Below are 16,043 nucleotides of genomic sequence, written 5' to 3'. Positions count from 1 at the left end.
TAGAAATCTTCCGTGCCAACAAGATCTGACAAAGAGGAGAACGTAGTTACGTAGTTTTTGAAAGGGGGACGCAAAAAAGAGAAAAGTCAAATGCATCGAACGTATCACATCACCTTGATCGACGCTAGGATCTCATGTCATTCCTTTTGACTGATTCGATAGTTTGTTTTGTCAATACGGTGTATCCGACGCAATGGATCGCTCACCCATGCGACGCACAGAGTACACATTACACGCTACGAAATTAGTTCCTGGAATTAGACCATGTGCTTAATCTAGGGATTATACATGTGTTATTTTTGGCTGGTTAAAGAATTACACATAACAAGGCTTAAAGGCAGGTTGGCTTATGCCGGGGAATGTCCGAGAGACACGCACGGAATTAGCCCTAATTCCAAGTTTCCTGCCATTTTTATCCCTTGCATTCTGTACCATAATCACACGCGGTCGAGGCCTGATAATCTGCCACGCTGTTGCATGGTCGCCATGCTGTTTTCTTTTTGATACCGAATTCAAAAATAAACTGGATGGATGGTGGCCAGGATGAGATAAAATTGGCCAAGTTCCACATTCTTGATTTGACTTTTCCAATGAATCAATCATACGCGAGAAGAGCTCTTGAAGATGTCACCACCAGTTGGAGCGATTCTGGCCTCTACGGTTACTGTAGTAAGTAGTGAGTAGCTCGGTGATTGAGCGAGAGAAAGTCTGACCTATATCTGTAGACGGCATCGTTGAGCTTTATTCCCGTCGCTGTATACTTTGACCTTTTCTCGACACTGGTCAAGATCGGGCGACCAGCTACTTCAAAACAGATTACTGATGCTCGGAACGAGGAGAGGAGTCAGGAAGACAAGGAACAAGCGCCGCTTTGTAGGTCACGCCTCTAATTGTGTAGATTCTGACTGACCGTGATACAGGCTATCAATTGACACGTAAGAGCTACTTGTCGTCAATGGAGAATTGTACTGACAATAACAGATGACGTTCTCTACGCCATATCGTCAATAGGCCTCGTTGATCTAGTTCAGGGCGACCTATTCGAAGCGAACGACTATACCCGGCACATGGTTAGCATGCCATCAGCCCAACATGGCGCTCTTCACTTGTAAGCATATTAACATCTCCAAGAAAAACATCAGCTAAGTATCCAGCACAACTGAGCCAATGTTTGCCGGCGCATTCCTAATGCGAAAATTAATCGACACGAAATTCGAATATCCCTTCAAAGCGCTCGACACCCCGACTCAATACGGCTACAAACTGCTCGGTCAAGAAGACCTTGCAAAAGAACACACATACTCTATCATGGCGCATCAAGGCCGAATGGACAGCTTCAACCAGTTCATGGTCGGCAAATTTGGGAAGTTCGGTAAAATGCCCGAGCGCGTCAAGTCATTTGGTTATGACCTGGATCGAGCAGTTTCCGGAACGGAAAGCGAGATTGTCTGTGTTGATATCGGAGGCGGGCGAGGCGAAATGCTCCTCGAACTCAAGGAGGAGTATCCTACGCTCTCAAAATCGGCTTTGGTACTTCAAGAATTCAATCCGGATATTGGCAGTGTACCGGAAGTCACGCAGATGGAATGGAATTTCGCAAGTGATGCTCCGCAACCGGTCAAAGGGGCACTAAACTACTCGTTAACTCACATCTTTCACAATCTACCGGACCTCGACGCCCTGGAATTGATGCAAAAGGTGTCGCGAGCAATGGCGCCGTATTCGCGGTTGCTGATTCATGAATTTACGAAGAACAAGAATTATGGCAAGATACATGCAACTATGATTACTTTGTATGGCGGTAGATTGCGATCTAGCTCGGAGTGGAAGAGACTGGCATCGTTGTGTGGGTTGAGGGTGACTTTTGAGGTATATCCAGAGGCAGGAGAGGGTTTGATCGAGATGAGAAAGGTGTATTCTTAGTAATATCAGATCGAATAATGATTGTAACTAGATTATATTCTCAGTGATGCACAGGATAAGTAAAACTTAGAACTAGAAATGTCGGACAATATTAAACATACAGCGTATTTTGGTCGTTGTAGCGGGAGGGACAAGCCCTATTACCTAACACTGATCAGGTATTTCCGACTAGTACCATATAACACAAACACCTCACTCGATGCAGCTAAAATGATATACATAAATAGTGTGTTTAGCTTCGCCTCATCACGCGCTAATTCTAGTTCATAGATAATCTGCAAGGGCGATCCGTTAAAACCGTACTACGGCTCTTCGATCGCTGCCATCTATCACATTTCTACCTCGTCACATTAGAGAGAAGTAGGGCTGGGTAGGACGTAATGAGACCTGTGTATTCCTCTCCGACTTTATAATACAGTACTTCTATTTTTCCGAAGACACACTATTCTGGCAATTCATCATGCATATGCACCATATCCCTGTCGCACCGAAACGAGCGATTTGCGCTAATTTGTGGTCAACTCGCAGAGTGCTTTATGGAATGGAGACAAGTTTGCCGAAACGCCACATCAAGTTCTTTTTGAAATCCTGACCGACTGCCTGTTGGACGAGAGATCCAATATTTTCTCGCTTCCTAGGAAGATTATGGGCGGTCGGATCTCGTCTATCTTGCCTACCTTGCATAGGGATACGTGTGACAAGCGTCGTATCTAGAGATTCCATTGACTTTTGGTGACCACAAGCAACCTTTAGCTGACTGACGACCGGAGCCAAGCGCGACACTATTGACCAAGTCAAACGAGAATCATTTCGGAGTCCGGCATCCCTTGCATGAAGAAGTTCACCCTTGCTATGACCACACAGCGCACTACACGCATTCCTCTCCGAAGTATACCGCTCGCCTAGCCAATGAACGCACGGAGTAGCATATCAAACGCTTCTTTTTCATCCATACCAAGCAGAATCCATTCCTTTTTCTAGACACGCCTGTCTATGGCGGGGGAATTGGTCGCAATGACAGGAGCATGGTCCACCCATTCATCCGCCCAACCCCTAGCAGGCCAGCAGCCACCCAGTTTATGATGTAGATGCATACGCAGTACGCAATACGTACCTTGATCCTGAGGTACCTATCCATGCACATCATAAGGCCTTCCCTTTAATGACCCATCACAGTTTTCTCGTTTACCACCACCAACAGGGTCATCTCCCGCTTTCCCGAGCACAATATCTCGCGTAGTTCACCACTTTATACCTCCTCGTTTGACGAACCCCAAGGGAGTCCCACATGTTCGTGCCAGTTTTCTGGTATTTCTGACTCTGATTTAATGATCTCCAAGCTTCTTTAAAGTTTGAAACTCAAATGCTATAATCAATTCTTTTATGATCTGGCTCTGTCGTCCGGATTAAGGGCTTTGCGTTTGCTTTTCTACTTCGGTTCTAAAATTCCGAGAATGGATCGTGATTTGGGGTTGGATATGCACTAGAAGGAATAGAATAAAAAAGCTGTCACTCAGAGCTGGGTTAGAAAAGAAGAGTTATTTCTTCTGTCTGTCGTGCACTTGCGAAGGTATTTGATTGCAAGACTTTTGGTTGTTTATACATACTTTGAACAAGATGGAGATTCCGCACCCAGAAGAAGGAGATCTCAATGAAGGTGAGCTTTGAGCTACACAACTTGATTCGAACGTCAAATGCTAATTAGGCAAAAGGTACCGATATAGTCAGCGCTTGCTGGGTACGTCGATCCCAAAATAAATATCTCCTATTCTTTTCCGTCTGTACTTTTGTATACTAAATTTCACAGGTCCTCACCGGCTTTGTCGGCGTCGTTCTAATCTTCAGATGTGCAATAAAGACCTGGGTCCGATGGGCATTACCTCAAGTATCCGCCCCAGGCAGAGTATGGGGACTCGAAGATGTCTTCTTCTTCTTTGGGTACACCGTGGATGTCTTGCATATGACTTTGATACAAAATAGGTAATTTTGGTCTCATACTTCTTCATGGATTTGTACTGATTTGGTCTTATGCAGTTATAAATGGGGCCTGGGACGACACTTTTACTACCTGTCACCCCAAGAGAAAGTGCAAGCTTTGAGATATGACTTTGCTTCTCAACCTTGTGGTACGTCCGCGATGCCCAGAGTTGATGAGCACAGCTAATCGATATAGCCGTCGCTGCTGCCATGATATCGAGGACAGGAATGATGTGGTTCCTGCTCTCCTGTTTCGCCAATAGCAACCGAAGACTACGCATTTCGATTATCATTTGCATGATTGTTCAGATCGTCGTCAACTCAATAACAATTGTTCAAATTGTGGTGCAATGTGGACCGAATCCCTATCACGCTGTAAGCCTAGACGATACTGGTCGATGGTAAGCACTGTTCTGACTGATGAATAGGCCGATCGGACAAAATACTTCCATTACATGTGGGATCCTCTCCCGACTGATGGGTCGGTCAAGTGCCAGTCGCCTCATGTTCAAACTACTGTCGGATATGTCCAAGGAGGTATGCATTATCGCTTCATGCATGCTTTAGTCTTTTGCTGATTATAAAGTTAGGCTTCAACACAATCATTGACATGTACCTCGCCGGCATCTCAGCCTTTGAATTATGGCAATTCTTCATTCAGACTTTACAACGAAATCCCGGTGTTTCGGTTTGGGCACAATTCAGCAAGATAAATCCTAACGTCCGGTCCCGTCGGATATGGCAGACATTGACTCTTTCTGGGTACGACGACTTCATGAAACTATATAAACAAGCATTTAACTGACTGTTTGACAGACCCCTTCTTCTTTCTGGAGTTGCTTCGATTGTCAAGACATATGTATGTATACCAGTTTGCAAGATCGGGAAATAGACTGACAATGACACAGCTTCTCCAATCACTAGGCGATAGACTTGATTTCACTTGTTCGTACATCCTATTTTTTGATTATATCATCTCTAATAGACCTTCACAGATAACATTGTCACCTTCATTCTCTGGGTCAAGTACGTTTCCCACCTCCACAGCACGCACTCATTCCTAACTAGCGCAGAATCGAAAACTACAGCATCCTAGTCGCCACCTGCGCCCCCGTCATCCGACTCTTCCTCCGCACATTCATCGACATGAGACGCGATGGCCGCTACGGCGGCTACCCCTGGAGTCGCTCTCGCTCCGACAATCCACACAATTCAAACGAGAACACCAGCGGCAGCGATAACCAACATGACCTGGAAATGAAACGACGAAATAAGCGATTCAACCGCAGCCGAACTGGAGATGGTGGTAGTGTCGATCCGGATAAAACGATTGACTCGCTGTTTGATGATAGCTATCTTCTGACTACGGTAGATGATGAGGGCAAACATAACGCTGATGCAGCTGGTCCGTCGCATACGATCGACACAGTTGCGCGCATGCCATCGTCAAGAGATGCTCGCCGCAGCACCGGGGTGGGTGTAACTGTCAAAACGGATATTGTCGTCGAAGTCGATGAAGAGTTGGGTATGTCTGCAGGCAGTGGGTCATCTTCCTTGTCGAAGGATGCGCACTCATATCCCTCATTTACGCCGCAGGATACTCAAAATCGGGTTGAGAGGCATGCGTCGGCTTATGCGTGGAAGCCTTCTATGCAATGATTGATCCTGCGAACCTTGATTAAGACGGCGGCGTTGAATTATGTGTTTATATGGTCACTTGTACAACGGAGTTTTGTTGGGCGGTGTTTGTGTGTATGTGTCAAAGCTGTACCCAGTAATATCTAGGTGTATATAGTATGTTAACGATCTGTATGGTGGCCTTTCTTGCGATACGTACATACCTAGACAGTGAAGCATTGTACGTTTCGATATAAAAACGTCTCCCACGCAAAACGTGGCGTGAAATGTGGAGTTACCATAAGAATGACCTTTAAGTAGAGACGAGCTATGTACATATAGCAAATACTTGGAACCCCCATTTCCTCGAGTGTTTATTCCATTCTGTTTTGCGTTACACCTGCAGAGGCCTAGAATAACGGCAAGCTGTTTCTAAATTCTCCCCATTACAAGACACCATGACTTGTGAGTCAGGAATTGGAGACATAGTTCATCTGGAACATCCGTCTGGCTCGAGCGCAAAGATAGCAAGATAAGTCAAAAATTAGCCCCGAGTGTGTTCAACGGGCCTTAAAACTTATCCTGAATTTGCTGTAGGCTTGGTGCGACGATACTTTCMCTCCATACMCCACGAGCCGGTGAAATCCTCTGGCTAGATCCAGATTGGCCGAAGCCTCCTAGCGGTAGCAATAACCGCCATGGCGGTATCCCAGTGATGTTTCCAACTTTTGGCAACATTCAAGACGAACGAATTGTGGGAAAAGGAGATCAGCGGGACATGCTTCGGTGGATGAAAGACACTCCCCATCATGGATTCGCTAAGGATTGTGTATGGGACTTGGTCACAGCTGATGATAACGACAATAATGACTGTGACTGGCCCATTATAGAAAATGGTGAAAGTCAAATCAGTCATGATCATCGTTCTCGTGTAGTGTTACGACTACGCCCGTTTCAAGTTCCCGCCGATTTAGGAGGCTCCTGGCTGAGAGAATCTGGGGACTGGGAGATCTTGTACAGGTAGGCAGGAGATAAGAGAGACTGCATGCTGACTCTAGTACTGATCTTTCTAGAGTCTCACTTCAAGAACAGGGGTTGATTCAAGACCTATGTGTGAAGAACAAAGATACAAAAGACGTCTCCGGTGACTTGCATGCGAAGTTGTTGTTCCATAACTATTTTCGAGTCTCGGTGAGTTGAGGGCATCTGCTTCCCGACCATCCTTGAATTTGATCGAGGCACTCAGCACCACTGACAGTAATTGCTCCCGAGTATCAGAATCCAGACACCGTACGACTTTACGGAATAAGCGATTCTAATATTACCATAGAGTCTGAAGCCAGTCGCCACGTCCAGTCTGATTATGTGTTATCCTTTAAGGTACATGGAGGCGTGGATGAGGTGTTGACACCAGAGAATAGTGGTCGTACGAATGTGATCATGGAGGACAAATTGAACAAAGTCACGGCACATTTCGATATTCTGGCAACCAATCTGCCAGATCTAGGTAAGTTGGTAGAATGAAATTTCCTCTAGCCCTCAAATTGGCGACACAAAGAGATTCTCAGAGCTGACGACGTGTTGGAAACATAGTTGTTTGGGCACCACAAGTGAATGAGCATATGAGACATCCGACAGCGAGACAAGACACTCATTTTGTTTGTATCGAGACAGCAAGGGTTGTTGATCCGTTTTCCGTTCCTGCTGGGAGCTGCATGTTTTTCAGACAAGTTCTGTCAACATAATAATGTCATTTCAGGGTCGAACATCGTGTAATTCCTGTTCATCTTACTAATTGACTCTCCTCTCTGAGTATCATCTGATGTCCATCCTTCTGTTGGCTCTACAATAATATGCAGTCTCAAATTTAGTATATTGGTTACGCTCTGTCTCGGCAACGTTCCACATCTCGAGGTCTAAGAAACGCTTCGACACCTGTGTGATTCGCAGACACGCTCCCAAAGAAAATGCCTGACTTAATTCTATGGACCATAACAGGGCATCGCTAATAAAAATTAGTATCTTGATCGGAGAATGAGTCATATAGTATCTTACCGATAACCACGCCGCCAAAATGCCTCGTTGAAGGGCAGTAAATTTATTTCTTCACAAACTTACCTTCCTGTGGCTGCGGGTAAGGTTTATTGACTACCGTTGTTAATACGAGGTCAAGCAGACAGGTAAGATATCGAGAGACAAAGTATATGGATTTAGATTTGACAGCGTGAATATGGTACTTGTACAGGTGACGCGGTTTCGTGGTGATCTCGTAGGAAGTGCCAGCCCAATGAAAGCATTAGTGTTGCTCAGCTTTAGATCACTGAGCATGCCCGAGAGCTTTATAGTATTGGCCAGTGACCAGATAACGCGACAGCCTTGCGAATGACAACAGTTGATTACCCCGCCATCTCCTGGATCACTAAAAGCTTTACCTGAATATTCGAACTCTAGTAATCTCGCTATGTACAACAGCTCAAAATGCGCCCACAAAGCCGAACCGAGTTCAGGATCGCGATTATCTGCGCTCTTGTATTAGAGGCAGAGGCTGTTGAAGCTCTCTTCGACGAGACCTACGACAAGTTTGGCAGGATTTACGGCAAACGACGTGGGGATGCGAATTCATACATAAATGGAAAAATTGGTAAACATAACGTCGTACTATGCTATATGCCAGGAATGGGAAATGGAAGCGCTGCTAGCGTTGCTTCAAGCCTTCGAGTCAGTTACACAGGAATCCAGCTTGCTTTGGTTGTTGGTATCTGTGGAGGGGCTCCAAATTTATCTACTGACCAAGACATTTTCCTGGGCGATGTCATTGTTAGCAATGCTCTGGTTGAATACGATTTTGGGAGACAATACCCCGGTGGTTTTAAGCGAAAGTCGGACGCCCTGAGAAGACCAGATCGAGAAATTCGGACACTCCTGGCTGCGCTTTCGACAAGTCGCGCGCTTGCCGAGTTTCAAGAAGAAATGCTACACTACCTTCGCAAAATTCAGCAACAAGGCACACGATGGCATCATCCCGGGTCTGCTGATATCCTCTTCGAGGCTTCTTATCATCACAAGCATTATGACGCTTCTACTAGATGCTGTTGTATTGAAAATGATCTGCGTGATGATATCTGTGAGGAGGCGATTGAAAAGAACTGTGACAGCCTTGGCTGCGATGAAAATCGCATAAGTCGTCGCCGAGATAAAACAAGCAAGGCATCTATACACATTGGAAAGGTTGCGACTGCCGACACAGTAATGAAATCCGGAGAACACCGTGATACAATTATCAGCAAAGAGAGGGTCATCGGTTTTGAGATGGAGGGAGCTGGAGTGTGGGATAACATCTCCTGCATCATCATCAAAGGTGTATGTGACTATGCGGACAGCCACAAGAATAAAACATGGCAAGACTATGCTGCAGCGACTGGAGCTTCAACTGCCAAAGCCTTCTTGGAGTATTGGAGACCTGTTGACAGAGAAGGTTAGTGACAGCAACATATTAGGGATTGATCATACTAACAAGCTTTCTGCATGATCTTTTGCTTAGAATATCTTGTCGAATACCTATCGCAGTCAGTGAGAACGAAATTGCCCATGTATGAGGCATCTTCTCGCAGCGTTTCTACAAGCCTTCAAGTCTTTCGTTCCGAGAGCTCAGCCATGAAAACCCCTCTCCAAGATATACAAAACACTGTTTCCGGGTTTGAGGCACGCTTCGAGACGCTCGAGACCCTCGTATCCCAGCTTGTGCATCAGCCAGTCATCAGCGGAAGTCAACAGGAGGTGAGTAACCCAGTCCACTGGCTTGCAATGCATGCAAACTAATCATACGACCGTTAGACCAATCCTGCGGTGATTACTGGCCGACTCCTTGGAAAGCCGGGAGTTTTAAAAGATATCTGCGACGCTACCGAAGTCCGGCAAAGACCAGCATCAAGTGAGATAACACCGGCGATCAATCAGTATTTCGGCAATACAACTTCGAGGAATATTGGTAGGAGATTCTCGTGCATGTGCCGCTCGCTAAGACGCTTCCAACGCAAGACTATCGTCCATGGCTCGCTGGCCATGTCTTCTGAAATGACCACCGAGTGGCATTTGCCTGGTTGCTCAGCCAGACAGAAAATAAGAGACAAGGACCAGAGACGAAGGTTCAGTTTGACATACACTGGGCTCCGACATCTGCTGAATTTAGCAGTCCAGATTTCATTCACCGTGACGTCGGGCGCAGGAGGCGGGAGCTTTAGCCCTGGATTCACGTACTTTCCGATGGTCGACAAAGAAACAGCACCAGCTTGGAGGATGCTCAATCTATTGGTACCAACTAAGTATTGCTTAGATATAATATCATGGGAAATATTGGTTTCATCGGTAGTTTCTTCGATCGTGACATTGTTTCGAGCCAAAAAAGCATCCCCGCGAGCAGTGGACGCTGAAAATAGATCACTGATCTATCTTTTAACTAAATATGTAAGTTTCAATTGAACATGGAACATTGTCCCAGAAACTGATACAACAATTTAGGTAATTATGTCGTCCGAGAATTATCAACAGAATTTGCTGGCTCAAGCCAAGCCCGACCCTCTGCTTGAGCTTCTTGATTACTTGCTTCTGAACAAGGCCCCAGCAAATGATTTTGATTTATCTGGCCAGTGAGTCCTCCGTCTCAATTTAAAATGGTCATATTTCACTGAGCTGACTTATCATGAAGCACACCACTTAGCAGTATGTTTACGTATACTACGTATGGTAATGTCTCCAACCCACGAATTTTCGCTGCTGCAGAAGCCATTCTACAATCAAATATCGAGGCCAATGTGGCATGCCTGACAAAACTATCTCCGGAAGCATATTCCGTGACCTGGGAACAATCAGGAGAGCGTATTATTAGAGAAGACACTGCGGCACTACTTCATTTCCTTAGCTTTTCGACTAGGGTCGCCGAAGGTTCGTATTGCGCTGACTCTGAAATGGAGCGAGTTGCCTGTTAAATGATTGCTAGCATATGGCTGTGGTCCACTAAGCTTAGCAATTCTATCCAACAACCCCGATCACGTCGAGTACCTGGTAAGGAACCATCCTGCCACTCTCGCTGAGCGAGACCTTTTTGGGCATACTCCGCTGCATCTCGCTGCGGACAAACCATCATGCTTACGGATTCTGGTAACAGCCGCGGACACCAGAATCCTCAATGAGACCGATAGTTATGATGAGTACGGGAAATCTGTATTGGAAACAGCGGTCTTCCTGAGTGGGCTACGCTGTCGAGAGCGCGGATCCCGCCGCATGTGTCGACGTTGCAGATGTGCAGAGTGCGCGGTTATTCTCCTCAACGCCGATTGCGCGCTGCCCGTGCCGGAGAACTTACGAATCATATTTCGGAATGCCTCTATTCGATGTAAAAGAAGATACGTACGTCACATGAAAGACCGTAGAGACAGATTGAAGATGCTCGCCCTGGGTAATCTTCCAGCAACGGAAGTAGAGCAGCTGGGGCTAGTCTTTGACCGTGTTCTCGATTCTCGTGCATCACGAGTCGCGCATCTCTTGCAAGACCGTGGTGTTTATATCCCCAGAGCCCTTTCTGTTACGAGAACCAAATCTTTGTCGGTCTACCAAGCACTTTGCTCGCCCCATGATGCCGAATTATTCTTCCGGGTCGGGTTTCACGACACTGATTCGTGGTGCAACTGCAACACTGATGCGGCAAATTTTGATGGTCAACATACATTGAGTCAGGACCTACCTTATCTTCATTGGCTTGCAAAGCATGGAGCCATGTCCTGTCAACTCAAGTCGCTCAATTCAGCGATGAGCACATTCACGGCCAACTATACCTATTGGAGACTTGGTAAAGACTTCCAATCCAGTAAATCTTGTGAACTTGATAACGAACTATCACCATTCTCACTTGCCGCCCGCATAGCTTGGGTCCACGAACTCAATGCTGTAGCACTGTCAGTTAAATTTGCCGATACCTGCGATTGCAAATGCTCTGGCGAGGGTTGCACCCCGGTCATATCCCTATTGAAGAGTATGTCAAATTACTACCGTGACTCGTTTCTCCCAAGTATCTGCGTCGCAGAAAATAGTGCCGTAAAGCACACAGAGCTCCCACCAGCAGTGATTCGGCATTTTGCCGTATTCCTCAAACATTTTGGGAGCGACTTCGAGTTTAGACACCATACTGCGGCTCTTCGATATTTGACCTACACCGCACTTGGAATTCCGCATACCTGCTGTAATTCTAAATATAAGTCCTTGTCTGAGTCTGATCAAGATGCCGAGGAATTCGAAAATGAACACGCATATGAGCTAGAATTGCTAGAACAATTGATGTGTGATTTCGAGCGACAATTCATTGCAAGATTTCATGATCCCAATCAGGGGGTTTCTGGTCTCATTGAATTCTGGGAATGCACCTGGACAAGACGGATGAGGGAAATCCTACACTGCCTGGAAGGTGATAACCTGGGAGATGAGGAGAGACGTAAGGCTGAAGAGATCGGGGTAGTATGGGACGAGCCGAGACCAGAACCACCCAAAGTGGTGGACAACCCTTACGAAGTGGGCACGCTGGATTACTGGATGTATGAGCTGGAGAAGATCGAAGCGGAGTGCCAGTGAGAGAGCAGCAGGGATATTGAAAACATACAAGGATCGATATATTTCATGTCTTTATTTACATTTTCGCCACCTTAATCCTCATTCTATATTGGTTTCACTTCACTTGCTTATTGACTGTTTGTCATGATGGATCAATCTATCTTATACCTAATTGTACTAGCAAACTTAGGATTGATCTTTGACTAATATAAATTCTAGTCGATCGGCGTATGGTAGTATGTGCTTAGCATTATGGGGTTGCCTTGAATTCTGGTTCTATTTGCATCGTTCTGCTTCTCATGGGCAACGCCACATATCAGATCCAATGGCTGGCTGATCGCTGATTAAAAACTTGTCACGAACTATCGTTGGTAAAGCCACAGAGCTACGTGGCTCCTCTAAAGCGCCACTGGGAGTTGAACCGTGTGCGGAACCAGGTGGGAACTTATGAGAACTGTACCGCAATCGACCTGCGACCACTAGAATGACACTGCATTAATGCATGGCGTTTATATTATCAGCTGAAACAATCCCTCCCTATTCGGACGTGGTAGAATGAGTTTTTGAAGGAGTTCATCTTACGTCGATAATGGTGATCTTGTTAATACTAATATTTGCAACGCCACTACGCTAAAAAGATGTGCTTAACTTTCCAGCTGAGCAGGGCCGATTTCTACAATTAATCAAAGCTTGCAAAGTAAATATAGATTTCTCATTGAAGGAGGCGTAATTTACCAATAGCCCTGCAAGCCACCTATGATTAGCCAGAGCAATACTCCGTGCTGGCGGGGTAATACGAACGGGTCCTGAAAATTTTTGAAAGTCTCACGGAAATAAAATCCTCGATGGGAGTCATCAGCATTGCGGAGGCTGGCTGAGTATCCATCTTGGACAACACAACTCATCCGAGGCCGATGACAGGCAGAGTTATCATCACACAGTAGAGACCATCTTGGTAAAGATGGAGATGAACCGACATCGAGTCCGTTTTGCGCGGGTATCTAGGATCTGTTGCTATATTAAATACGATATAAAATGATAGTGACAACGCCTCAAGTGCTGATATTTCGAGGTCCTAAATAATAACCTTACCTACGCAGTAACTTAGCCATAGAGTAAAATGGGTTTGTCGACTACATCTCAATACATACGGCTTGATTCTGGCCCCAAAGAAGGCAAGATATATCTGTATGCTGAATGCGACGATGGAGACGACTGGAAACTCAGCAAGATCTGCCTTGACGACTACCTTGGGATCAGCCAGGGTTGCAAAGGATTCGACACCACGTCAGAAAACACTGCCTCAGCCCAGAACAAATTGTTAACTTCGTATTTCGTGCCAGGCAGCCTCGTTCTCAAGGATGGATCTGTGCTGCATGGAAAGGTCCGTGAGGAGGATGGTGGGTGGGATACGTCCATATACCTTGACATTCTCTTCGACAATGACGCTGGAACATTGAAAAGATGGGAATGGTAAGTGCTTTTCCTGTGAGATTGATCGGCTTCAATATTGAACAATTACAGGCCAAACTCTCTAGTGGCAACGGCAGGGTTGCTCGGCGCCAGTAGTGACGGAAAGTCCTTGACAGGGCTACTTCTATCCCCGAATGGCAAACTGACTACTTCCGAGCTATTGATGGGTGGAAAGTGTGACTACTTTGATGTCATGGATGAGCGTGGAGTGCGACCCAGTTCCGACGGCAGCGTCGAACGCGTTTATCCCCTTCTTCACGACAGAAGCGAGCTAGTGTTGGGCTGCTTACTTTTCGAAAATAGAAGTCATGGGTTTGGTAGCAGAAGCGGATCCGTCTCTCTGCGCAAATATCTCAGTAATTCCAAGGGAACCTTATCGATGGATGAGCCGTAAGTACGCAGCTTATCATATCAACATGGCGTACTCATTTCAGTCTCTCTAGAAGCCAAGTTTCGAATGGTGATCTCCCCGCTACAGTAATCGCGGACTTTCAAAAAGAGTTACCTAATGTGGCATTTGGCCTTGCGGGAAAGGAATCATTAGCCGTACGTAATAAGAATTTCTCCCTCGTCTGAGCGATCGCTGACAACATACTTGGAAGAATGAGACAACTAGACCCTTCGCGCTATGCATCTATACCGCTGTGATGACTTGTGGCGCCGTCCTAAATCGCATCATCTTTGGGAAGGTAGGAACTGGGTATGCAGCTGCTCTTGCCTTCAAGGCTGGATCGACCGTCAAATCTGCTACCGGCCCTATTATACGAGACCCTAAGATGAGTGACGAGGTAGCGGCGGTGGCCATCTACAGGGTTCTGAAGGAAGAGATTCCAGCCATCACTGGGACGACGGTCAAGGAGGTATTGAACATGTCGACTGAGCTTCAAGGGGGTTCGTATGACGAAGAAAAATATGTATCCCCTTACACAAAATCCACTCTGGCAGCAGCAGACCTTCGTGACATTGACAAAGCGGTATTCGACGGCGCAATGGGCGGATGGGGCCGGTATGGAAACCACTGTCCTTTCCACGAATTTACTGACATTTCATAAGGATCATCACCTCGGTTGAAAAGGCCCTTACCGAGGACATGTCCGAGGATGACCTCAAGCATATGTTCGATGACAAAAATCACGATGGAGTAGACCTCCTTGATCCGCCCGCAACAGGCGAGAAAGACTACATATCCGATTGGGTACAGAGTATAAAAGACATCCAGGCTGAACTGTACCTTCTTGAACCGGATATCGGTGCTTCCGCCGAAAAGAGCACTAATAACGCACTGGAAGCCATATCTAACGGACTTGATGGACTGAATCAACTTCTCGATTTCTGGCCGGATTATAAAGGAGATGATGAAACCAACGAGACGCGCACGTCAATCATCAATTCCGCCACAGAACTCATCGAAGGTGGAGTCAAGGACGTGAAAGAAACAGATCAGGACACCTCGGTCCTCGACAAGGTTAATCTCTCCGGTGTTAATTATGTTGTATAGATAGGCGTGAGCTAACATTGTCAATATTTAGGTGCACACGCTCGAAGAAAAACTAACTGGCCTAAAAACCAAATTCCATGAAGAAACAACTGTGGAGAAAGCTGAGCTAGACAAGATAAAGTCTGAGCTACCAACGGTGGTTGAGAAGATGTTTGCTGATTGGAAACTATATCAAAGCGCACAAGGCGCATTATTGGTCAAGATTCGAGACTTAGGGAACGCAGAGCTAAAACACGATGTTGATGCATCCATTCAAGTAAGTATAGCTACTGCGCTAGGTTTGGAAATTGGTCCAGGACTGACTAAGTAGGCCGGTGTGACATGGTACAAGGATCTTCTTCGAAGACGCACTTCTGCCCTTGAAGAACCTCAGAGCCTGGCTGACGCGGCAGCAGCAACTTACCTCAAGTCTGAGAAGATAGTGGTCGACCTACAGGCTCATCAGGCAAAATTGAACAACGTCAGTAAACTTCGATTCTCAGTCGATCGTGAGATTGCCAAAGCAGAGATGATTATTGGTGACCTGAAAATCATGATCAACGGAACAAAGCAGCAAGAAGATCGAATTCTGACCGTAACTGATCTCCTTTCATCCACTTTCAATGATTTGCTGCACGTTGGTGAGCCCCCGTATCATCGACAGGACCGGAAGATTGAAGATCAATTGTGCACAACGGTGTTGAAGGCCCATCGGGAATCTTTGATTGATCTAGCTTTTGTCGACAGTGCAAAGAAGGCCGTCACGACGATTCAAAGTTGGTTTGATGATGACATGCCCAAGAAAGTCCAGGAGGAGATTGATGCCATTACGAAGAATCCATTGTATCAGTCACAAGCAATTGACGATGACGACGGCGTTCCTCTAGTTGGTGGAGGTCGATAACGTGTACAGACCCCTGGTATTTCAATAAACTATGAGGTATTCTAAGCTTATAGTCTCTATGACGTGATGTTC

At 46.1% G+C, this 16,043-nt stretch overlaps 3 protein-coding genes across 3 annotated transcripts; all 3 read left to right on the top strand.

The window, feature by feature from the left end:
* Positions 1-624: 624 nt before the first annotated feature.
* BHQ10_009625 (uncharacterized protein) lies at positions 625-1,923 on the top strand (the record flags this gene model as incomplete). Its single annotated transcript, XM_040882561.1, has 5 exons — positions 625-669; positions 726-873; positions 921-935; positions 982-1,108; positions 1,155-1,923. The coding sequence occupies 5 exons, from the start codon at positions 625-627 to the stop codon at positions 1,921-1,923; spliced, it is 1,104 nt and encodes a 367-aa protein (XP_040738127.1).
* A 1,617-nt stretch (positions 1,924-3,540) lies between these two features.
* On the top strand, positions 3,541-12,138 carry BHQ10_009624 (uncharacterized protein; the record flags this gene model as incomplete). The annotated part of the gene is made up of 21 exons (XM_040882560.1): positions 3,541-3,580; positions 3,636-3,661; positions 3,731-3,903; positions 3,958-4,049; positions 4,097-4,275; positions 4,329-4,437; positions 4,491-4,662; positions 4,717-4,759; positions 4,809-4,845; positions 4,896-4,926; positions 4,974-5,525; positions 6,115-6,389; positions 6,453-6,537; positions 6,591-6,708; positions 6,796-7,024; positions 8,054-8,992; positions 9,059-9,294; positions 9,352-9,828; positions 10,036-10,163; positions 10,223-10,458; positions 10,514-12,138. 21 exons carry the CDS (start codon positions 3,541-3,543, stop codon positions 12,136-12,138), a joined length of 5,802 nt encoding a protein of 1,933 aa, XP_040738126.1.
* A 1,099-nt stretch (positions 12,139-13,237) lies between these two features.
* On the top strand, positions 13,238-15,971 carry BHQ10_009623 (uncharacterized protein; the record flags this gene model as incomplete). The annotated part of the gene is made up of 7 exons (XM_040882559.1): positions 13,238-13,590; positions 13,642-13,980; positions 14,034-14,136; positions 14,193-14,596; positions 14,644-15,055; positions 15,120-15,344; positions 15,399-15,971. The coding sequence occupies 7 exons, from the start codon at positions 13,238-13,240 to the stop codon at positions 15,969-15,971; spliced, it is 2,409 nt and encodes an 802-aa protein (XP_040738125.1).
* Between the last annotated feature and the right edge of the window lie 72 nt (positions 15,972-16,043).

The sequence above is a fragment of the Talaromyces amestolkiae genome (genome assembly GCF_001896365.1).
Source record: "Talaromyces amestolkiae strain CIB chromosome Unknown scaffold25.1, whole genome shotgun sequence".
Taxonomy (NCBI): Eukaryota; Fungi; Ascomycota; class Eurotiomycetes; order Eurotiales; family Trichocomaceae; genus Talaromyces; species Talaromyces amestolkiae.
The sequence above is the reverse complement of the archived record's forward strand: the minus strand, read 5'-3'. Positions and strand labels throughout refer to the sequence as shown.